Here is a 25215-nt window from a genome sequence, read left to right as displayed (position 1 = left end):
AAGTTAGGTATTCATAAAAGTTAACTTTTCATAAAAGACCTTTGATATGTTTAGGAAATTTTCTTCTTTCCTAGAGTGGTTTATCATGAAAAGATGTTAAATTTTGTCAAATGCTTTTTATACTCAATTGAGATGTGTTTTTTTTCCTACATTCTGTTAGTGTAGTGCATTACATTGATTTTTATTAGTGCATTACATTGCATTCCAGGAGTAAATCCCAAATGGTCATGATATATAATACTTCTGTATGTTGCTAAATTTTGCTTACTAGTATTAGTTGAGGATTTAACATTAGTATTTATAAGGGATATTGGCTTGGCTTTCTTTGCTTGTGGTATCTTTGTCTGCCTTTGGTATCAGGATAATGCTGGCCTCTAGAATGAATTAGGACATGTTCTCCTTCAGTTTTTTGGAAGTGAAGAGGATTGCTGTTAATTTCATATATATACATATATATATGGAATTAAGTATATGGAAATATATATGGAATATTGATGGAATTCACCAGTGAAGCTATCTGATCCAGAGCTTTTTCTTTGGGAGGTTTTTGATTATGATTCAATCTCCTTACTTGTTACAGATCTATTTACATTTTCTTTTCTTTATGATTCAGTTTCATAGATCATGTGTTTCTAAGAATTTATTCATTATATCTAGATTCTCCAATTTGGTTTTTTGTTCATAGTATTGTTTTATAGTCCTTTTTATTTCTGTAAAATTGGTAGTTATGTCTCTACTTTCTTTTGTGGTTGTAGTCATTTTAGTCTCCCTTTTTTTTTCTTAGTCAATCTATCAAAGATTTGTCAATTTTGTCGATCTTCAAAGAACCAACTTTCATTTCTCAATTTTTTCTCTTCTCCATTTCATTTATTTTTTATCTACTCTTTATTTTTTTATTTCCTTCTGCTAGTTTTTAGTTTAACTTCCTATTCTTTTTCTAGTTTTTTAAGATGTACAGTTAAGATTAATTTGAGCTCTTTAATGTATGTGTTTATGGCTATAAATATCCTTCATAGCACTGTTTCACTATATCTCATAGGTTTTGCCGTTTTTGTATTTTTGTTTCATGTGTCTGAAGATATTTTCTAATTTCCTTAGTGATTTCTGATTTCTAGTTTGATCCAGTAGTTATTTAAGAGTATATTATTTAGGGACACCTGAGTGGCTCAGTTGGTTGAGCATCTGACTGGCTCAGGTCATGATCTTGCGGTTCATGAGTTCAAGCCCTGTATCGGGCTCTGTGCTGACAGCTTGGAGCCTGGAGCCTGCTTTGGATTCTGTGTCTCCCTCTCTCCTTTCCCCTCCTCCACTTGTGCTCTCTGTCTCTCTGTCTCTCTCTCAAAAATAAATAAACATTTAGAAAAATTGTAATAGTATATTATTTAATCTCCACATATGTGTGAATTTTTCAATTTTCCTTTTATTTATTTATTTTTTTATTTTTTAATTTTAGAGAGCTCAAGCAGGGAAGAGAAGCAGAGGTAGAGAGAGTCTTACACAGGTTCCATGCTCAGTGTGGAGCCTGATACAGGGCTCCATCCTACAACTGTGAGATCATGACCTGGGCAGAAATTAAGAGTTTGACACTCAACTGACTGAGCTACCCCAGGGGCCCCTCAATTTTCCTTCTGTTACTGATTTCTAGTTTCATTTCATGATTGTCAAAAAAGCCACCCAGTCTTTTAAAAACTTATTATGACTTCTACTGTGACCTAATCTATGGTCTATCCTAGAGGATGTTCCACATGTACTTGAAAAGAATGTGTATTCCTACTTTGTTGGATGGAATGTTCTTTATATATGTGTTAGGCCAATTATTTTATAGTGTTTTTCAAGTCCTCTTTTTTTCTTTACTGAACTTCTGTGTGGTTGTTTTGTTGATTATTGAAATTGGGGTATTGAAGTCTCCTACTGTTGCTGTGCAACTGTTTATTTCTCTATTCTGTCAGTTTTTGTTTCATATGTTTTGGGACTCTGCGTTTAGGCATTTTATGTTTATAATCACATCTTCATGCGTTGACACTTATTTCAATATATAATATCTTTCTCTCTTTAACAGTTGTTCACTTAAAAGTCATTTTTTATGGTTTTGTGTTGCTGTCTAGCATCTTTATTTAAACTTGAAGGACTCTCTTTAATATGTCTTATAAGGCAAGTCTAGGGGCAATGAAACAAACTCCCTCAGTTTTTGTTATTCTGGGGAATAATTTGTTATTCTGGGGAAGTCTTTATCTCACCTTCATGCTTTACTGGATATTTTGTTCTTGGTTGGTAGTTTGTTTTCTTTCAACATTTCATATATCATTCTACCCCTTCTAGCCTACAAGATTTCTGCTGAGAAATCCACTCATAGTTTTATGGGGGGGGGGTTTGTTTTGCTTTTGCTACTTTCAGAATTCTCTTTTGTCTCTGACTTTTGATACATTTATTTACAATGTGTCTCAGTGTGACCTTCTTTGTTTTCATCCTATTTGGTGTCTGTTGGCTTCTTGAAGCTGGATGTCCATTCTTCACCCCTACCCCCCATTTGGGAAATTTTTGGCTATTAATTCTTTAATTAAACTTTGTACCCCCTTCTCACTTTTTTTCTCCCCCTAGGACTCCCATATGTGTATATTTGTTTGCTTAATGGTGTCCTATAAATACCCTAGGCTTTATTCACTCTTTTCATTTTTTTTTTTTTACTTCTCCAGCGACATAATTTTAAATGACCTGTCTTCAGGTTCACTGATTCTTTATTTTGATTGATCAAGTCTGCTGTTGAATCTCCTTACTGAATTTTTCAGCTACTATATTCTTCAGCTCTAAAATTTGTTTGGTTCTTTTTTACAGTTTCTCTTTTGAAATTCTCATTTTGTTTATGTATCATTTTCCTGAGCTTATTTAGCATCTTTTTTTTTTTTTCAACGTTTATTTATTTTTGGGACAGAGAGAGACAGAGCATGAACGGGGGAGGGGCAGCGAGAGAAGGAGACACAGAATTGGAAACAGGCTCCAGGCTCCGAGCCATCAGCCCAGAGCCTGACGCGGGGCTCGAACTCACGGACCGTGAGATCGTGACCTGGCTGAAGTCGGACGCTTAACCGACTGCGCCACCCAGGCGCCCCATTTAGCATCTTTATAATGGTTATTTTGAATTCTTTATCAGGTAATTCATAACTTCCATTTCTTTATGGTTGATTCCTGGGGTTTATTTTGTTCCTTTATATCTACCCATTTGGAAAAAAAAAATTTATGGACTGGCTTTGTAGCTACAGATTCTGGGGACTTCCCAAACCTTTCCTATGGATGTTCTTCTCTAGACTCTTATGTATAGATCCCTAATTAGAGGTATTTTCCCATTTTTTTCCAAGAGCTCGTAATTTCTTCTTCCTCTGGTTTTAGTCTATGGTACTACAGGTTCTGTGGAGTGCTGTAAGCCACCCAGCTCTCTTTTGTTTTCAGCGGCCCCAGGCCTTTAGAGTATGTCAGGTCCCATCAGCTCTCTGAGTCAGGCAAGACAGAAACCAGCCCCTCGGGCAGCATGCCTTCCCAGTGGAATATTGTACACATAGTCCACTCTTCTACTCCCCATCCAGGAGACCACCAAGCTGTCTTGGTCTGTCTGCTGTACTGCTAGTCCTCTGGAGTGGCACCAAGCTTCCTAGCTCTCTTTTGTTCTCAGTGGCCCCCTGTCATCTAAGGTATGCTAGATAAGGTATGCTAGCTAGGGTATGCTAGGGTATGTCATCTAGGGTCTTGTCAGTGCTCTGAGACATGTGCACAGAAACCACCAGTCCTTCAGGTAGCTTCCTGAGAAAGTGGAACATTGAATATATGGTCCCAACTGTTTCCTTCCCCTGCAGAAATTGGGAGTTGGGTTTTTTTCCCCTTAATTAAGACTTGAGCCAGTGGGGAGAGACTATGGTGAGTGAGTGCATGCTAGGCTAAACTTTAGCCTTTGTGCCCAGTGGTCCCCAACCCAGCACCATTTCCTATCAGTGCTTAGATTTAGGTAAGACAGAAACCAGTCCCCTGGGTAGCCCCCTAATAGTCTGTACATTGGATGTATGTTTCAGTTTTCTCTTTCGCTCCTTGGGGAAAAGCCAGGAGTTGGAAGTTTTCCCTGACTCACACCATACTGAGCTGGGGAGAGGGACTAAGGCAAGTGGTGCCACAAATTTTTCTACCTTCTTTGCAGCTGGGTTCACAGTCATCTAGGAGCAAGAGCCTCTTAACTGTTTTCCGGATTCTCACAAAAGTAATTGGTCCATGTATTGCTATTGAATCAAAGTTTCCATGAGGGCAAGGAGAGTTTGTTGATATACACTTTATTGAGTTTTCAAAGTGGAGATGTGAGTGGATGTGATAAAATTTGTGTTTTGAAAATATTCTCTAGCTGAAATGTAACAACCTAAGAGTGATAGATAAGAAATAGGAAATCCAGGGGCACCTGGCTGGCTCAGTCGGTTAAGTGTCTGACTTCAGCTCATGGTCTCACGGTCCGTGAGTTCAAGCCCTGCATTGGGCTCTGTGCTGACAGCTCAGAGCCTGGAGACTGCTTCAGATTCTGTGTCTCTCTCTCTCTCCACCCCTCTCCTGCTATCTCTCTCTGAAAAATAAATAAACATTAAAAATTAAAAAAAAAAAAAGAAATAGAAAATCTAGTTAGGAGATTATTGGAGTAGTTTTTCAAATGATTTTAATAGCTTAGACTGGGGTGGTGGTTTTAGATATGGAGAGATAGAAGACAAAAATTCAAAGAGGGTTTGTAATAGATTGTATATGGGCAATGAGAAGGAGAGGGAATTGTTAAGGATGACTCAGTGTTCTAGCAAAGGTAACTCAGTGAATGGTGATATCCTTTATTGAAATAAGCAGCATTAGGATGTTATAAATTCGGTCTTGTATGAAACATTTCAGGTGCCTTTGAGGTCTAACTGGTGAATTTGACCAGGCTGTTGGATGTATGAATATAGCATATAGAGGAGCAACCTATAGATACAAATTTTGTAGTTTCAGACCATATTGATTCTGCATCTTTAGGAATATAATATTCTGTCACTGAAATGTAAGTGTATGCAGGCAGGTACCTTTTCTATGATGTTGCCTCTTTATCCTTAGATTTTTTTTATGTTTCAGCCACATTGTAGAAGCTAAATGTGTTTATTGTTTATTTCCTTATCTTTGCCCTCCATCCCCACTCCCTGGTATTACTAAAAACTAAAAACATGTGAAAGAAATACATCTTGCTTCATTTTCACAGTCATTATATAATATTTCATATTTATATAAGAGCACATGTAATGTATATGTGAGTTATGAAGTATATTAATAAAATGAAAACATCAAAAACTTCACTTAAGAACTAAATATTACATTTAAAGCTATGTGGATGCCCCTTCTCAATCCCATCCCTTTGCCTATCCCCATAGAGTTAATAATTGTCCTGAAGTTTGTAATTATTCATTTTTTTAAAAAAATGGTCTTACCACATTCATATGTATTCCACAATACATATGTATTCCTAAACAATGTTACTTAATTTTGCTTTTTTTTGAGCTTTTAAAAAATGGAATGGTATATAATTTTCTGCCATTTGCTTTTTTTCACTAATCCATGGTAGAAGTTATTTTTATTGCTTATCCATTGTATGAATATGAAACAATTTATATATTACCTTTAATCAGTGTTTTTGGTTATTTTGCTGTTTAAATAATGCTACTATTTTCATTTTTGTAGAATTTGAGAAGCTGATTTTAAAATTTATATGGAAAAGACCTAGGATAGCCAAATGTTTTAAATTTTTTTCCCTCTTGAACCTAGAAATTGTATGGAAAAAATGTTTTTCTTTTTTCTATGTTGATAAATTTTATTTTGTTTTGATATAGAAGACCTTTCTGTTGATACTCAATTTCCAGTGAATCTGTACAATTCCAGATTTTAAACATTTATTGCTATGTTCTTTGTGACTTTACATGTATTGTTCCATGTTTGAAAAGAATCATTATTTTCCATTTAGCACTAAGTTCTCTACATATATTAGAGCAAGGTCAATGATTCTTATAAACTTCAATCTTGTGTATTCTTACTAATTTTGTCCAAGTCATCTATAGAGAGCTAAGCGAGGTATGTTGATATCCTCTGTAGTATTTAGGCAATTGATCAGTTTATCCTTGTATTTCTTGTTAGCTTTTCTTTTCTGTATTTTGAAACTATGTTTTAAGTGCATAAAGATTCAGGACAGGGGTGCCTGGGTGGTTCAGTTGGTTAAGCATCTGACTCTCGGTTGCACCTCAGATCATGATCTCACAGTTTTGTGGATTCAAGCCCTGTGTTGGGTTCTGTGTTGGTACAACAGAGAGCCTACTTGGGATTCTCTCTCTTTCCTTTTCTCTGCCCTCCCCTGCTGCATTCTCTGTCTCTCTCAAAATAAATAAATAAACCTAAAAAAACAAAAAGATTCATGACTGTTATACCTTTTTAGTGGATGCACTTTTTTTTTTATTAAAAAAATTTTTTTAACCTTTATTTATTTTGAGACAGAGAGGGACAGAGCATAAACGGGGGAGGGTCAGAGAGAGAGGGAGACACAGAATCTGAAACAGGCTCCAGGCTGAGCTGTCAGCAGAGAGCCCGACACGGGGCTCAAACTCATGGACCGCGAGATCATGACCTGAGCCGAGTCGGACGCCTAACCGACTGAGCCACCCAGGCGCCCCAGCACTTTTTAACTATATGGAATGTATATTTATTAGAAAACTTTGAAGTCTGTTTTTTCATGACTGTGATTTACCTGATTTCTTTTGGCATTTGCATTGCATTTCTTCTTCCGTATCTTCATTTTCAAGATGTCTGTGTGGTTTAACTTTAAATGTCTGTATAAACAACAAATGGATGAGTTTTTCTTTCTCTCTCCCCACTTCTTCCCTCCCTCCCTTCCTCTCTGCCTTTTTTCCAGACAATCTGAGTGTCTCAGTTTTAATAAGTTAAATTCATTTGTGTTTGCTTTGATTCTGGGCACATTTGGACATATTTTCTACCACCTTATATTGTGCCTTCTTTTACCTATTTTCCCCTTTTGTTTACCTTATTCAATCGATATGGGCTTTTGTCCTTTTTCATCATAGTGATTTGGATGTTCTGTGTCCCACTTATCATTTTTTCAACGTGACATCTTTATTGTGATATAATTTACAGACAGCTCACTTCACTTAAAGTGTAAATTCAGTGGTTTTTATCCGATTCACAAAGTTCTGCAAGTAATCCACCACTATATTTGAACATTTTCATCACTCCATCCCCATTAGTAATCACTCTCCATTTTCCCTCGAACTTTCTCCCTTCCCAGCCATAGGCAACTTCTGATTTACTTTATGTCTGTATGCATTAACCTATTCTGGAACTTACATATTGTAATTGTATAGGATGTGATCCTTTATGTCTTACTTCTTTCACTTGGTATAGTTGACCCTTGAACAATGCACTAACTCCCTGCACAGTCAAAACTCTGTGTATAACTTTTGCCTCCCCCAAAACTTAACTACTAATAGTTTACTGTTGACCAGAAGCCTTACCATAGCATTAACAGTTGATTAACATATATTAACACAAATAGTTGATAACATATAACAGTTGATGTGTATTATATTCTATAGTCTTAGAATAAAGTAAGCTAGAAGTAAGCTAGAGAAAATCATAAAGATGAGAAAAGATATACATGGTACTGTACTGTATTGAAACAGAAAAAAATCTGTTTATATAAGTGAATCTACACAGTTAAAACCTGTGTTGTTCAAGGGTTGGCTGTATATTGTTTTCCAAGTTCATCCATGTTATAGCATGTATCAGTACTTCATTTTTATGGCTGAATAATATTCCACTGCACAAATATACCATGTTTTATTTATCTAATCATCTCTTGAAAGGTATCTAGATTGTTTCTACTTAGGGATATTATGAATAATGCTGCTATGAACATTTATGTACAAGTTTTTGTGTAGGCATATGTTTTCATTTCTCTTGGGTATTTAATTATGAGTGTAATTGCTGGGTCATATGGTAGCTCTATGTTTAGAGCTTCTTTCCAAAACACCTGCACCATTTTCACTGCAGTATATGAGAGTTCCAATTCTACATATTCTCACCAACACTTACTAAAAATAGATACAACTGAAAAGCAAATTTCTGACTAAGTGTTCTCCTAGTTATGCTCAATTATTTGTGTCTTAACCTGCCTCATCTTTGCTTGAGTTGCCCAAAATATTTCTCTGTACTTGGCTTTAACTGGTATGGCAGTTTGGAAAGGCTGATAGGTGTCAAACTGCATAAAATTTTTTCTGGAAAAAAAATAGTTCTTCCTTTTCAATTTAAGCACATTTGAATGGTTTCTATGTAGGGAAAAAAATTGGTCCTAGTTATAAGATTTGCATTACCAGTAAAGCTTTTCAACCCTAATGCAAACCTAGAAAAAAATATCCTATCTTTGTGTGTCCCACCTTTTCAATTTTTGTTCTCTCCTATTCTCTGAAATTATAATCTTATATGTAAATATTATGTACTGACAATTCAGTTTTAAAAATTTAATAGAATTAGAGAGCTTTAGAACTAAAAGTTCCTTCAGATATATCAACAAACTTTAACAGGCTTATTTTGCAAATAATTTTTTAAAGACCCAATAACATAGACAGTTTGTTTTGTATTTGCCACAGAAGTTTCCTGAAGTGATTGATAGTGCATTTTGTACTTTTTAATTATAATATTCGTGATTTATTTACAGATATGTGGGCATTTTCATTGTCCATAGATTTTTGAAGTTTTTAGAATCCAAAAAAGCAGTAGACTTTTTTCTTCATTCATTATAACAAATTTTGAAATTTTGCTTACATCATATCTGCTTTGAAATTTTTTAAACTTTTGTTAGACATTTTCTAAATTGTCTGTGACTCTTTGATGTTCTAAATTCTTTTCTATATAATGGGAATTTCTTTGGAGGTAAATGTTGTACATTGAACTAATTTCTTTGTTATTTCTTAAATTGCCTTCTTAAATAGATTTTATGGAATGTATTTTGGAATTACCAACTTGATGATCTCCCTCAAGTAAGAGGTATTCCTCAGATCTTGAATGTTAAAAACATAATGTACTGACAGTTATTATCTCAAGATCAAGGAATCAGAGATGAAATGCTAGCTATGTTTTCAGATGACAGAAAACAGTATAGCATTAGATTAAATTCCATTAAGTATCAGTAATTACACAAATTCATGACACATTTTATCTGGTTTTACATTCTTAGGATATTTATATCCTCTTCTAACCTGGTTATTCAATAGAAAATGTAAAGAAATTAATATATTATTCTGAGCATTATCAACTTTATAATAGTCTTGTCTTTTCAGTTGAAGACTTGGTTTGACTCTCCCATAGACACTGTAGCTCTGAATACTGTCACAAGATTTAATAGTTCCTAGCACTAATGAGAGACTGATTCAGAAACAGTACATATTCAAAAAGCAAATTTTAATAGCCAATCCTTGAGGCACTCTAAAAGGACTTTTAGATTAATGATAGCCCTACTTTTTTTTTCTTTTTTTTTTTTACCTAAATCATATGGTGTTAACAGAGAATTTTTGTTTTTATTAATCAGTGTACCCTGATCATTATATAATACACAATGAGGTGTTTTACCAATTAGTGGTTTTCTTAATCTGTTCCAATTGTTATAACAAAATACTGCAGACTTGGTAGTTTATAAACAACAAAAATTTATTTTTCACAGCTCTGGAGGCTGGAGGTCCAAGATCAGGTTGGAGGATGGCCCTCTTCCTGGTTGGTAGCTAGGGCCTTCTGGCTGTGTCTCAGATGATGGAAAGAGCCAGGAGCTCTGTGGGATAAGAGCACTCATGTCATTCATGAAAGCTCCACTCTCATGACTTAATCACCTCCCACAGTGCCCACTTCATGATACCATCATCTTTGGGGATGAGTTCAACATATGAATTTTGAGGGGGACACAAACATTTACACTATAGCAGTGATAACAATTTTGTCTTATGATCTTATTAAGTTTACTTCTGAAAATAGATAGGGTGAAGTTCTGAGGAAATAAGTCATCTTATAAAAATTAGTTTTTGTTCTCTAGAGAATTTGGGGTAATGTCCTGTTGCCTACAATATAATAACTGGTCCACATTGCATAGAACTGTTTGCATAGAACAAGTGGGTAAAACAGGTCAGTTTAAATGATAATAATCCTGGGGCGCCTGGGTGGCTCAGTCGGTTAGGCGGCCGACTTCGGCTCAGGTCATGATCTTGCAGTCCGTGAGTTCTGGCCCCGCGTTGGGCTCTGTGCTGACAGCTTGGAGCCTGGATCCTGCTTCGGATTCTGTGTTTCCCTCTCTCTGACCCTCCCCTGTTCATGCTCCTGTCTCTCTCTGTCTCAAAAATAAATGTTAAAAAAAATTTTTTTAATGATAATAATCCTAATATTGGCTTTTTTTTTCAGCTCTTACGGTTATTGTTAACTTCTACTTTCTTTGCATTTATTGTTTGTTTTTCTTTTTCCATTTTTCTTTTTTCCTTTTTTGTAATTTTTTTTATGTTTATTTTTGAGAAGAAGAGAAATACACAGTGTGAGCGGGGGAAGGGCAGAGAGAGAGGGAGACACAGAATCCGAAGCAGGCTCCAGACTTGGAGCTATCAGCACAGAGCCTGATGCAAGCCCGAACCCACAAACTGCGAGATCATAACCTGAGCCCAAGTCGGACATTCAACCAACTGAGCCACCCAGGCGCCCTATTTTTTTTTTTTTTTTTAATGTTTATATATTTTTGAGAGAGAGAGCATGAGCCAGGGAAGGGCAGAAAGACAGGGGGACAGATGATCTGAAGAGGGCTCTGCACTGACAGAGAGTCCAAGTGGGGATCAAACTCACAAACTGTGAGATCATGACCTGAGCCAAAGTCAGAGGCTCAACCTACTGAGCCACCCAGGGTGCCCCGATTTTCTAGCATTCTTCAAAAGAATGCTTCATTCAGTTTCAGGTTTTTAAAATAAATACATCTTAAGCTACAAGTATATTTCTAAGTATTATCTGTATTGAATCCCGTATTTTGAATGGTGAGTGCTTTTCTTATTCATACCTAAAGATATCATTAATTCTACTGTGTTTTTTTTTAACCATATGTTCTTTTTTTCCCTAGTTTTATTGAGATATAATGACATATAACACATGTTTTCTTTAAGAATATAATCTTTAGTGTTGAGTTTGTTTGCTGGGTTTTTTTACCCCACTAACTTTGTATTGTCTATTAGTCTAAAGTTACACTGTTGTTAGAATATGTGGTTAATCTTTTTTAAAATGTTTATTTATTTTGAGAGACAGTGTGCATGCTTATGCATGAGCCATGAGTGGGGAGGGGCAGAGAGAAAATCCCAAGCAGGCCCCGCGCTATCAGCGCAGAGGCCGACACGGGGCTTCATCTCACAAACTCTAAGATCACGACCTGAGCCGAAATTAAGAGTTGGATGCTTAACAAACTGAGCCACCCAGGCGCCCCAGAATATGTGGTTAATCTGATAAAGGTTCTTTGAAATTTGTTGAAAGTCATTTTGTAATCTAGTACATGGTTATTTTTTTTTAATAAATGTTTTTTTGTGCTTGTATATTTTCTACTTGTTAGCTACCTGAGTCTCTGTTTATGTATTTACTTAATTCAGTTTATTAATGATGATCAAATTTTTAAACAGCTTAGCTGCCTATGGACTAGGTAAAATGATCTTAAGAATCTTTAGTTGAGGAAATGAAAGAATTTCACTTTAGGTTTAAAGAGGTAAGTTAAGGGGTGCCTGGGTAGTGGCTCAGTTGGTTAAGTGTCCAACTTCGGCTCAGGTCATGATCTCGCAGTTCATGAGCTCAAGACCCTGCTGACAGCTCAGAGCCTGGAGTCTGCTTTGGATTCTGTGTCTCCCTCTCTCTCTCTCTCTCTCTGCCCTTCCCCCGCTCATGTTGTGTCTCTCTGTCCTCTCTCAAAATAATAAACATTAAAAAATCATTTTAAACTGATAAGACAGATACTATACTTGATCTTCGGTAGATCCTGAGAAACTTAACAAAAGACCATAGGGGAGGGGAAGGAAAAAGAAAAAAGTTAGGGAGGGAACCAAACCAAAGACTCTTAAACTGAGAATAAACTGAGGGTTGATGTGGGGCGGGGCGGAGGGCGGGGGGGGGGGGTGGGGGGGGGGGGGGAGGGGAGTGGGTGATGGGCATTGAGGAGGGCACCTGTTGGGTTGAGCACTGGGTGTTGTATGGAAACCAATTTAACAATAAATTTCATATTTAAAAAAAATCATTTTAAAGAGATAACTTAAAATTTATCCCTTTGTCAGAAGTCATTTTTCTGTTTTTGAAACCCCAAAATAGCAATCATAGAAGTAGCAGCAGCAGCAGCGGAAGTAATGTTAGTAGTAATAGAAATGGTAACAGCAGCAGTAGCAGTTAACGATTGTGGAGTTCTTACAGTGTGCAAGGCATCATTCAAAGCTATCTAAATCAGTTCATGAATTTAACCCACTAACAACACTATGGCATATTATTGTTTTTCTCATTTATAGATGGGAAAAGTAAAACACAGGTTATTAATTCACTTGCCGTAGTCACATTGTAGTCACATTTTCTTTCAGCAAACCAAGGTAAGTTCAGTTGGACACAACAAACGTTCATTTTTTTTCTTTTCCTTTCCAGTTATAGAAAAGTTAAAAGAACGTTGGCTCTCTACTGGTTATATGGCATAATCTAGAGGTGGTGAAAAACAGTCATTGTAGAACCACCGGCAGGAGAAAAAATTGATTTTGATGAATTACTACAGATGTACTATGATGCAATCAAATACAAAGGAGAGAAAGGTAATTGAAATTATTTGATGGCCATCAAAAGTATTTTTTTATCATAAGAAAGTTGATGCTGTCAAATTGTTACCTTTTAAATGAATTCACTTAAGAGAAAAAGTTATATTTTATATCTGGGTGAAAAGAAAATAAACTGAAGAAACTCTTTTATTTGGAGTTGTTCTCCTATGGATATTTTCATTGGAGATGCCAGTTCAACTTGAAAAACGCATATATTCAGGGTTAGGAAGACAGTTAGTATAGTCTTCCCTACACTACCTAAAATGTTTTGTGAAAGAGGATGGATGGAGTATGCATAAATATCTACCTTGGTGGCCACATGAGTCCTGCATTTTGATATAAATATGTACTTTATGCTTACATTCTATTACATAAGGGAAATTTGAGTTTTCAAAGCATAGCTGAAGTCTTAATTTCAAGTTTAGAGAATGTCCATAAAAAGTTTGACAGAAAGAGCTGATAGTAATAACTTATGAATAGTGCACTATCTTAAGGATACTGTACATAATTGCAATATGTCAGTATGATGAGATGATACAGAGTATTCTGTGATGTATGTTTTAAATGCTTTCCAATAAATAGTGATTCAATATAAATATAGTACAAACTAGAGTTGTTTAAATCAATCTGAGGCCTTACATTTTGGTGGTAAAAGTAATGATTGCAGTTCACTCTTAAAGATAAAACAGTTGTGCTAAAATTTCTCAGTTCATCTGCAAGTTAATTCTACTCTGATTGTGGTTTTCTGTGGAAGTTATCTGAGATACAGTTTGTAAATTGGTTTGGTAACCATATTACACAGAAATGCAATTTTGTGGCCCTTTTAAAACTTTATTTCATCATAGTTTTTTATTTTGATGTTTTAAAATTGCTATGATGATTACTTAATTAGATCTTTTCAAATGACAAGAATAAGCAGTTTTGAGGAATTTTAGATGTACTTTTTAAAATATTTATTTTTTATTGCTTAAGATGGAGCCCTCTTGGTAGCAGTTTGTCGTGGTAAAGTGAGTGAGGGTCTGGATTTCTCAGATGACAATGCCCGTGCTGTCATAACAATAGGGATTCCTTTTCCGAATGTGAAAGATCTACAGGTAAGCAATCAAAGCCTAAGTTTTATTTACCACAGAGGTTGTTGATCTTTTTCTTTTTGTTTTTTTTTTTTGTAGTTTTTACTTAAATTCCTATTAGTTAACATACAGTGTAATATTAGTTTTAGATGCAGAAGTTGTTTATCTTTACATAAAGTTGATTATATGTTTTTCTTATATCCTGAGATTTTTTTTTTTCAACGTTTTTAATTTATTTTGGGACAGAGAGGAGACAGAGCATGAACGGGGGAGGGGCAGAGAGAGAGGGAGGACACAGAATCGGAACAGGCTCCAGGCTCTGAGCCATCAAGCCCAGAGCCCGACGCGGGGCTCGAACTCCCGGACCGCGAGATCGTGACCTGGCTGAAGTCGGACGCTTAACCGACTGCGCCACCCAGGCGCCCCTATCCTGAGATATTTAATGCTTTGGTGACTCAGAATGAGTGAGAAAGGTTTGGTAGATATGGATTATTTTATTTTTAACCTTATATTGTCTTGTGCTCAATAAGAGTGATTTTCAAAGTGTGATCTTGGATCAGGAGTATCCGAATCACCTGGGAACTTGATAGAAATATACAGCTCAATCAGAAACTGTATAGGTGAAGCCTAGCAATTTGTGTTTTATCAAGCTCTTAGCCACAGACTTAGAAAGGCTCTCCAGGGGAATTCTAGGGGACTTTCTCTGTCTCCCTTCTCTCAGTGCTATGCCCAGCCCTGCTTGATTTCAGTGATTTTAGCTGCTCCAAAATCTGATCTCTTGGACCCTAGCTCAGTAGGACCACCATACGTATGTCAGTGCTCTGTGCTTTTGTCAGGAAAATTATACCCAGGAAGAGAGCTAAGAATCATGGAGTTCACCTAATGGTTTCCCTTATCTCAGAGATTATAGTCTTATGCTACCTCATATCTACTCCCTGAAAGCAGTTGCTTTATCTCTTTTGTCCAGTTTTACTTTTACTTACAGTGGAGGAGGGATCCCAAACTGGTTATTCTGTCCAAAGCCGAAACAGGAGTTTTGCTTCATTATCACTGATTGCTACCCATTATATTTGAAAAATTATTTGCAGCAATAACTTGAAGCCTAAGGTGATGTTATTTTCCATCACGAAGGATTTTCTCTTACTCCCTGCTGGAATTTGAAGGTTCTAGCCACCTGAGACCCAGACTTCAGGTTTTCTGGCCTTTGAGCTGAGCATAATTTATATCCCTCTTCCTAGGGTACAGTCTGTTAGGGTCTCATACCAAAGCAAGAATTCTTTCCCTTACAGTTACAGTTATTAATACTTCAGCAGACACTGTGAAGTATATAATATTATATATATTATATATATAGTTATATATTATATAATATTAACAGTAATCCTTTCAGCCTTCACTAACTTTGGTGGCTTTCACTACCTTTCTTCAAGTACCGTGGACTCTTACTGAGAGTGCTGACAATCAGGCCCAGAGCTCCTATCCTAAAATGGTTAATGCTGCCATCTGACTACTGATGAATAGTTGGACATCCAGTCAAGAAACCGTTGTGTTCACTATTCAACAGCTTTCATTGCACATCCATTGAAGCTGAATGCTGCTGATGGTACTGCTATTGGCAGTGTTACTGTCTCTCTTTGATGTCTTATCATTTTTCCTTGGCCCTATATCGTTGCACTAATGCCTCTTTGTTAAATTGGAGAGAATCCCTTTCCCCTCTTTGTACCACACATTCTCCTAATGTCTTAAATATATTTTTTTCCCTAAAACTAGCTCTTTAAATTTTGCTTATTATCTCCTCTCTTTCTGGACCTATGTATGAGTACTTGAGGACCATAAAGAAGATAACTTTTTGGCTGATACTAGGTTGTACAAAATATGCTCACAAAAATAGCAAATCCTGAAGGGATTAATTCACATCAAACTCAATCGTGTTACATCTGAGAAGAGAAAGGATGATGGTGTGGGTAGCTATCAAAGGGACTTTAACTTTTCCTATATTTGTTTAGTAGAAAACAAGTTTTAAGAAAAATATGGCAAGAATAAAGATGTTTATTATGTCATTCTTTGAAAAAATTTACATTTAAAGAAAATGTTACTTGTGAACAAAATTACATTTACCTTATATTTTCTCTACTCTCACTCCCAACAACTATGATATGGGCATTGTTTTGCACCGGTATGAGTTCTTACTGCTCTCTTTCCTCAGCATTATTTTTTCTCAGGCAGTGTCTCACTCTGTCATACAAAAAAAGATAGCTGGTAACCTGCTCTGACATCCTTAGTAATGGTCTGCTTGTTACAGTTCTGCTTATCTGAATTACAATGACTGACTGTAGTTATACAGAAACAGCAAAACAACAAGCTTCACTGCAATCTGGGTGTGAGGAGGAGGGTGGTTCTAAAGAAGTTTCCCCAGTAGTTTCCTGAAAGGGCAAGTGGAGTAGACCTAAGAGTAGTCCTAACTGCAGGGACAAGGGACAGATAGAGAGGAAAATTCTTTATTGGCAATACCAGATGTAAGGGAAGTGTATTTCTTACTGCCTTTATGTCTAGATCAGTTCTTCTTATGTAGCAAACAAGTCTAAAATTTAATGGCTTAAAACAACCATCTATTATGAGTCACACATCAATTGGTGGGGGGTGGTAGCTGGGTGGTAAATGATCTGAGTGAACTTGGCTGGGCTGCTCTGCTGATTTCAGCTGGGCTTAGTCACCTGCTGTGGTTTCACCAATGTAGGTTTTGGCCCAACTGGGTCAGCTCTGCTCTACATGTATCTCATCCTTTGTATCCCAGCAGACTAGCCAGAACATTTTACCAGTTTATACCTTGTCAGAGATAGAAGAAGGCAGGTTTGATTGTGCAAATACTTTTCAAATACCTACTTATATCACATCTGCTAACCTATTGCCCAAAGCATGTCATGTGCCTAACTAAGCCCAAAGTCTAGAGCAAGGGGTGGGGTGTGGTTATTTTCTATCACATATGGCAAAGGGCTTAGAATCAAGACTCCAAAAAGGAGTTTGGCTTTTTTTGTTTTAATAACTACAGAATATTTAATAAGGCATCCATTCAAAAGACTGATGTTTATAAGCTTTAGGAGTATAGGTATACAATTTTATATATATTAAGGAAGTTCTTTTATCATTTGGAAGTGAGCAGAATAGCCCATCGATACCTAAATTTCTGAATACTTGAAATAAATCAGAACACCATTATGGGTGATTTCTTTTCTTTTTTTTTTTTTTTTTCTGACTTGGATTAATAGTTACTATATATATGATTGACAGGTTAATTGCCATAAATGACAAGAAGTACTACAAATCAATATCAAATAACTAAATGGAATAAGGAAAAATGCGAAAGTCATAAAACATAATCCACAGAAAAAAAGTGCAAATAACCAGAAGCATACGAAAAAAGATGTTTCTTCTTGACCCAAGAGAGAAATGCAAAATTCAACAATGAGATATTTTGTCTTGGAAAAGATGAAATGAGTGATGATGCCAGTGATGGAATAGACTATTTAGAAGGTGGAAGTGTAAGTTAACACACTCCATTGGAGCAGTTGGAAATATCTATTTAAAGAAACGTCAATTTCAGAATTAAGCTATTGATAAATTTTGGAATCAGATACACCATGTTTAAGAATTTTTCCTGAAGAAATAGTTGTACAAATGTAGGAAGATATATGTTATAGGGATTAATTGCACTTTTGTTTTCATATAAAAAAATTGGCAACCACCTAATTGCCTACCAACCGAATCTGGCTAAAAAGCATATAGCAGTTGTCTATTGACTATCACACATTGCGGAATAGTAAGTTATATCTATACATACTGACAAGGAATGATAACTGATAAGTGATTTTTAATGGTCAAAATGTGTATATCTGAACACATTTTTTTGTAAAATACATGGTATAAATCTTGAATATGTATTTTAAAAAATCCAAAGAGTACACATCAAAGCGAAACCTATGATTCTCTCTTGGGAGTGAAACTATGGAAAGTAATCTTCAACTTCATATATTCTATATTGCTTAGTTATTTTGCAGTGGGCATGTAACACCCTTGTTACCCGAAAATACATAAATTTATATAATTTTAGATACATAAGTTTGTATTTTAAAATACATAATACATAATTTTGAAGACAGAAATTAATGCTGTTAATGCCGTTGAATAACTGTTATTGATATATTTACCAGACACCTCACTGACACCTGCTAGAGTAACTCAAAATTGTTCAAAAGTTCATTTCAAGTTATAAGCAAGGTGGTGTATTAGTAGAAAATATGTAGAGCATTGGTAGAGAGTAGTATAAACTTTAAATGAAGGGATGAAGCAATAAAAATAGAATATTGAAGAATGGTAATTATTTGGGAAATTTTAATGGCTAGAGAATATGACATTCCAGGTTCTTTGTAACATCAGTGCTCAGTACACCACATTTTGCTCTGTAGTTGCAATTATGCTTACTGATGATTCTCGAATGTATAAAAAATCAGCACAAATCATCTTCGGTAGTTCTCTCTGATCTCTACTACCAGGGATCCATATTTCTTGTATCAAATAGAAAGAAGCGTTTTTTTTTTTTTTTAATTTCATTTTTTAATTTTTAAAATTTAATTCCAAATTAGTTAGCATATAGTGCAACAATGATTTCAGGAGTAGATTCCTTAGTGCCCCTTACCCATTTAGCCCATCCCCACTCCCATAACCCTCAGTTTGTTCTCCATATTTATGAGTCTCTTCTGTTTTGTCCCCCTCCCTTTTTTTTATATTATTTTTGTTTCCCTTTCCTTATGTTCATCTGTTTTGTCTCTTAAAGTCTTCATATGTGTGAAGTCATATGATTTTTGTCTTTCTCTGACTAATTTCACTTAGCATAATACCCTCCGGTTCCATCCACATAGTTGCAAATGGCAAGATTTCATTCTTTTGGATTGCCGAGTAGTACTCCATTGTATATATATATATACCATATCTTCTTTATCCATTCATCCATCGATGGACATTTGGGCTCTTTCCATACTTTGGCTATTGTTGATAGTACTGCTATAAACATGGGGGTGCATGTGTCCCTTCAAAACAGCACACCTGTATCCCATGGATAAATGCCTAGTAGTACAATTGCTGGGTCGTAGGTTAGTTCTATTTTTAGTTTTTTTGAGGAACCTCCATACTGTTTTCCAGAGTGGCTGCACCAGCTTGCATTCCCAATGGGTGATTTCTTAAAATTCGTAAGTGATCCAACAAGTTATTGAAGATATTTATTTCGGATAAAAAAGGAAAAAAATATATAAATTAAATTTATAAATTATAAATTTATAATTATAAATTAACTATATTTAATAATTAAATATATTATATATTAATTAAGTATATTATATATATTGTATATTATATATTAAATAAAAATATATTTAATTTATAAACATAAAATATACAAAGAATAAAAATATAAACATATACATACACAAATATACATATATACAAAATATAAACAAAATATAAAAGAAATACAAAATTTTGATAAGTCACTTCATTTTTTGTTTTGCCTATGCTTTTGGTGGCATATTTAGGAAACTTGACAAATCTAGGCCATGCAGATCTGTCCCAGTTTTCTTCAAAGAGTTTCATAGTTTGAACTCTGAAATTTAGATATGTGATCCCATTTGAGTAAAATTTTTTTAATGTTTATTTATTTTGGGAGAGAGAGTATGAGCAGGGGAGGGGCAGAGAGAGAGAGAGAGGGAAGGAGGGGGGTGGAAATCCCAAGCAGCCTTCGCACTGTCAGCGCAGAGGCCTATGCTGGGCTGGATCCCACAAACCAAACCGTAAGATCATGACCTTAGCCAAACCAAGAGTTGGACAATTAACTGCCTAAGCCACCTAGGTGCCCTGCGTAAATTTTTGTATATGACATAAGATAAGAGTTCAGCTTCCTTATATCTGAAATGAGTCACTTATAGACACCATATAGTTTTTTTAATTCATCCAGCCAAATTCTCCCTTTCTGTTGGAGAGTTTAATCTATTCACAAAGTAATTACTGATAAGGAAGGACTTAGTTCTACTATTTAGCTATTTGTTTTCTGTGCTTTTTGTTTCTCAGTTGCTTCGGTATTACCCCTTTTTGTATTTAGTTATTTTTTATTGTTGTGTACTATCTTGGTCCCCTTCTTTTCTTTTGTGTACATTGTTTAGTTATTAGTATTACCTTGGGGATTACAAGTAACATCTTAACCTCTGTCCTTCCTGTTTTATATCATTACTGTCATAGATTGCATTTTTATACATTGTACGCTCATTAACATAATTTATAATTATTGTTTTACACATTTGCCTTTTAAATCATGTAGAAAAAAAGAATTACAAACTAAAAGTATAATACTGGCTTGTATGTTTAACTACACAGTTCTCTTTACCAGTGCCCTTTATTACTTCCTTTACTATAGTAGGAAGTATTAAACTAAACTGAAGTACTTCCTACTATATTGCCTTCATTATATTATATTTTAGTGTTTATAAATGCACTTTGTAATCTGTTATATGGTGTACTTCAAGGATTAGGATAATTTCTTAAACATCTTTGTCTCTATAATTGGAATGTAGTGAGTGTTCAATAAATGTTGATTTAATTAACACTTAATATAAACTCATTTAGTATATTTAAGTCTTGAATACATATATTTTCATATTTAAGCATTCATATTTAAACATGTTTCATATTTAAACATATTTAAATATATTTATTATATTTAAGTATTAAGTATATTCAATATATTGATTGAAATAAATTAGAATAGAACTAAAAGTTAAGTATGTATTAATATTCAGGCATACCTCTTTTTTAAATTTTTTTCTTTTAGTTTAAATTTTTGTTTGTTAACATTCAGTGCAATATTGGTTTCAGGAGTAGAATTCAGTGATTCACACATGCAACACCCAGTGCTCATCACAAGTACCCTCCTTAGTACCCGTCACCCACCTAGCCCATCTCCCGCCCCCCTCCCTCTGTCAACCCATAGTTTGTTCTCTAGCATTAAGAGTCTCTTGTGGGGGCGCCTGGGTGGCGCAGTCGGTTAAGCGTCCGACTTCAGCCAGGTCACGATCTCGCGGTCCAGGAGTTCGAGCCCCGCGTCAGGCTCTGGGCTGATGGCTCAGAGCCTGGAGCCTGTTTCCGATTCTGTGTCTCCCTCTCTCTCTGCCCCTCCCCCGTTCATGCTCTGTCTCTCTCTGTCAAAAATAAATAAACGTTGAAAAAAAAAAAATAAAAAAAAAAAAAGAGTCTCTTGTGGTTTTTTTCTCTTCTCGCCACCGCTTCTCATATATTTATCTGTTTTGTTTCTTAAATTCCACATAGGAGTAAAATCACATGGTATTTGTCTTTCTCTGCTTAGCTTATTTTGCTTACCATAATACATTCTAGCTTCATCCATGATATTGCAGATGGCAAGATTTCATTCTTTTTGCTGGCTGAGTAATATTCCATCATATACACATATATGCCACATCTTCTTTATCCATTCATCATGTGTTTTGATTACTCTACTAACTGGCTGTTCCTCCATCTCTCCCCCTCTTCTTGGGCCTGTTTCCTGAGACACCACAATATTGAAATTGGTACAGTTAATAACCTTTCAGTGACCTCTAAGTGTTCAAGTGTCACATGTCTCACTTTAAACCCAAAGCTAGAAATGATTAAGCTTGGTGAGGTAGGCATGTCGAAAGCTGAGATACGCTGAAAGCTAGGCCTCTTGTGTCAAACAGTTAGCCAAGTTGTGAATGCAAAGCAAAAGTTCGTGAAGGAAATTTAAAATGCTACTCCAGTGAACACAAAAATGATAAGCAAAACAGCCTTATTGCTGATGGAGAAAGTTTTTTTGGTCTGGATAGAAGATCAAACCAGCCACAACATTCTCTTAAGCCAACACCTAATCCAGAGTAAGGCCTTAATTATCTTTAATTCTATGAAGGATGAGAGAGGTGAGGAAGAAAAGTTTGAAGCTAGCAGAGGTTGGTTCATGAAGACATCTTCATAATATCAAAGTGCATGGTGAAGCAGCAAGTGCTCATGTAGAAGCAGCAAATTATCCAGAAAATCTAGCAAAGATAATTAATCAAGGTGGCTACACTGAACAACAGGTTTTCAGTGTAGATGAAACAACCTTATACTGGAAAAAGAGGCCACCTAGTATTGGAACATCTAGAAAAGAGAAGTCAATTCCTGGCTTCAAAGCTTCAAAGGATGGGCTGACTTTTCTTAGTGGCTAATGCAACTGGTGACTTGAAGCTGAAGCCAGTGCTCATTTCCCATTCCAAAAATCTTGGGGCCCATAAGAATTATGTTCAGTCTACTCTGCTTGTGCTCTATAAATGGAGCAACAAAGCTTGGATGACAACACATCTATTTACAACATGGTTTACTGAATATTTTAAGCCCACTCCTGAGACCTACTAATCAGAAAAAAAGAAAAAAAAAGATTACTTTCAAAATATGACTGCTCATTGACAATGCACCTGGACACCCAAGAGCTCTGATGGAGAAATGCAATGAGATTAATGTTGTTTTCATGCCTGCTAATACCACATTCATTCTGCACTCATGGATCAAGGAGTAATTTTGACTATCAAGTCTTACTATTTAAGAAATACATTTTTATAAGGCAATAGCTGCCATTGATAGGGATTTCTCTAATGGATCTGGGCAAGTCAACTGAAAACCTTCTGGAAAGGATTCATTATTATAGATGCCAATAAGAACATTCATGATTCATGGGAAGAGGTCAAAATATCAGCATTAACAGGAGTTTGGAAGGAATTGATTCCAACCCTCAGAGATGACTTTGAGGGACTCAAGACTTCAGTGGAGAGGTGCCTAGGTGGCTCAGTCGGTTGGACACCCAACTTCAGCTCAGGTCATGATCTCGCAGTTCATGAGTTCAAGCCCCACATCAGATTCTATGCTGACAGCTCAGAGTCTGGAGCCTGCTTCAGATTCTGTGTCCCCACCTCTCTTCTGTCCCTTCCCCCCCCCCACACACACACTCTCTCTCTCTCCCTCTCTATGTCAAAAATAAACATTAAATTTTTTTTAAAAAAATTATAAAAAAGACTTCACTGGAAATGTGGTAGAAAATCTAAGCGAACTAGAGTTAGAAGTAGAACCTGAGGATGTGACTGAATTCCTGCAATCTCATGATAAGAATTTAATGGAAAAGGAATTGCTTCTTATGGATGAGCAATGTAATCTCCTAGTGAAGATTGTTGAGGTGACAGCAAAAGATTTAGAATATTACATTAACTTAGTTGGTAAAGAAGTGGCAGGGTTTGACAGAATGGATTCCCAATTTTGAAAGAAATTTCACTGTGGGTAAAATGCTATTAAACAGCACCATGTGCTATAGAGAGAGTTCATGAAAGCAAGAGTCAATCAATATGACAGACTTCATTGTTGTCATATTTTAAGAAATTGCCGGGGCGCCTGGGTGGCGCAGTCGGTTAAGCGTCCGACTTCAGCCAGGTCACGATCTCGCGGTCCGTGAGTTCGAGCCCCTCGTCGGGCTCTGGGCTGATGGCTCGGAGCCTGGAGCCTGTTTCCGATTCTGTATCTCCCTCTCTCTCTGCCCCTCCCCGGTTCATGCTCTGTCTCTCTCTGTCCCAAAAATAAATAAACGTTGAAAAAAAAATATTAAAAAAAAAAAAAGAAATTGCCATAGCCACCCCAGCCTTAGGCAACCACTACCCTAGTCAGTCAGCAGCCGTCAACACTGAGGGAGGAACCCCACCAGCAGAAAGATTTTGACTCACTGAGACGATGATTAGCACTTTTAGCAATTAAGGCATTTATGTTGTTTTTTTTTAAGACCTAATGCTATTGCACCCTTAATAGACTACAGTATAGTGTAAACATAACTTTTATATGTACTGAGAAATGAAAATTCACTTGACTCATTTTATTTTCATATTTGCTTTATCACAGTGGTCTGGAATCAAACCCATAATATCTCTGAGGTGTCTATTTCTATTTGATATAAGTTATTAAAATAGTATTTAGTTTTGTTGTTTGTTTTACTTGATACTGTTATTTAAAAACAACAATCCTAAGGCGCATGGGTGGCTCAGTCAATGGAACATCCAACTATTGGTTTTGGCTCAGTTCCTCTCATGGTTCATGGGTTCAAGCCCCACTTTGGGCTGTGCACTGATAGCATGGAGCCTGCTTGGGATTCTCTCTCTTTTTCTGTCTCTGCCTCTTTCCTGTACATGTGCACGTGCACGCTCTCTCTCTCTCTCTCTCTCTCTCTCAAAAATAAATCTTAAAAAAATTTTTTTTAATCTTTATTTATTTTTGAGAGAGAGACAGAGTGTGAGCAGAGGAGGAGGAGAGAGAGAGGGAGACATAGAATCTGAAGCAGGCTCCAGGCCCTGAGCTGTCAGCACAGAGCCTGATTCAGGACTCGAACTCACGAACCGTGAGATCATGACCTGAGCTGAAGTTGGACACTCAACTGAGCCACCCAGGCACCCCTCTAAATAAGTAAACTTTAAAAAAATCCTCCAGTTCTATATACTTTAATTAAAACATGGTAATGATAGTAATCATTATTAGATGATAATAGGACATTAGTGAACATTAATATGACTTAAATGAGGCAATATGGTGTGTTGTTACAGTCATTAAAGGAGTTACAGAAGAAAATGCTCAATCCCAGTACCATTTTATACTAATACATAGTAGAACATAATAAATGAAGGGGGTGTCTTATATTGGTTATACTGATTGTCACTCTTTATATATTATTTTTCTGTTGCTGCATTAGTATGATCACATAGCTTAAAACAATACACATTTCTTAAATGTCACAGTTTCTGTAAGGCAGGCATGTAGGTATGGCTTAACCAGCTTCTCTCTTCAGGCTTCCACAGGCTGCAGCCAAAATGTTGGCTGGGTTGTGTTCTTATCTGGACCTTGGGGTCTTCTTCCAAGCTCATCCAGGATGTTGGCAGAATTCAGTTCCTTACGGTTGTAGGACAGATCCAACCAGGGGTAACTCTCATCTCAGGCTATGCAGAGTTCCTTCCCCTGTGGCCTTCTCACAAGCCCTTTCACCACATGGCAGTTAACTTCTTCACAAGGTCAACAAGATAGATAAGAAGCAAGTCACAGGTTCTGCTCATACTTAAGGTGAGAAGATTATATAAGACACAACTCTCTGAGTCACCTTATGGTATGTTTGCCATATTCTT

At 36.1% G+C, this 25215-nt stretch overlaps 1 protein-coding gene across 1 annotated transcript in view; it reads left to right on the top strand.

Moving 5' to 3' along the window:
• BRIP1 (BRCA1 interacting protein C-terminal helicase 1) overlaps positions 1-25215 on the top strand; it is a 196961-nt gene that overhangs the window by 113845 nt on the left and 57901 nt on the right. Inside the window, 4 exon segments of the mRNA XM_032591161.1 lie at positions 12727-12764; positions 12766-12789; positions 12791-12887; positions 13863-13984. Of these exon segments, the coding sequence (XP_032447052.1) occupies positions 12727-12764; positions 12766-12789; positions 12791-12887; positions 13863-13984 (281 nt within the window).

The sequence above is a fragment of the Lynx canadensis genome, chromosome E1 (assembly GCF_007474595.2).
Source record: "Lynx canadensis isolate LIC74 chromosome E1, mLynCan4.pri.v2, whole genome shotgun sequence".
In the NCBI taxonomy this organism is placed as follows: domain Eukaryota; kingdom Metazoa; phylum Chordata; class Mammalia; order Carnivora; family Felidae; genus Lynx; species Lynx canadensis.
This window is presented reverse-complemented; position numbering and strand designations above follow the sequence as displayed.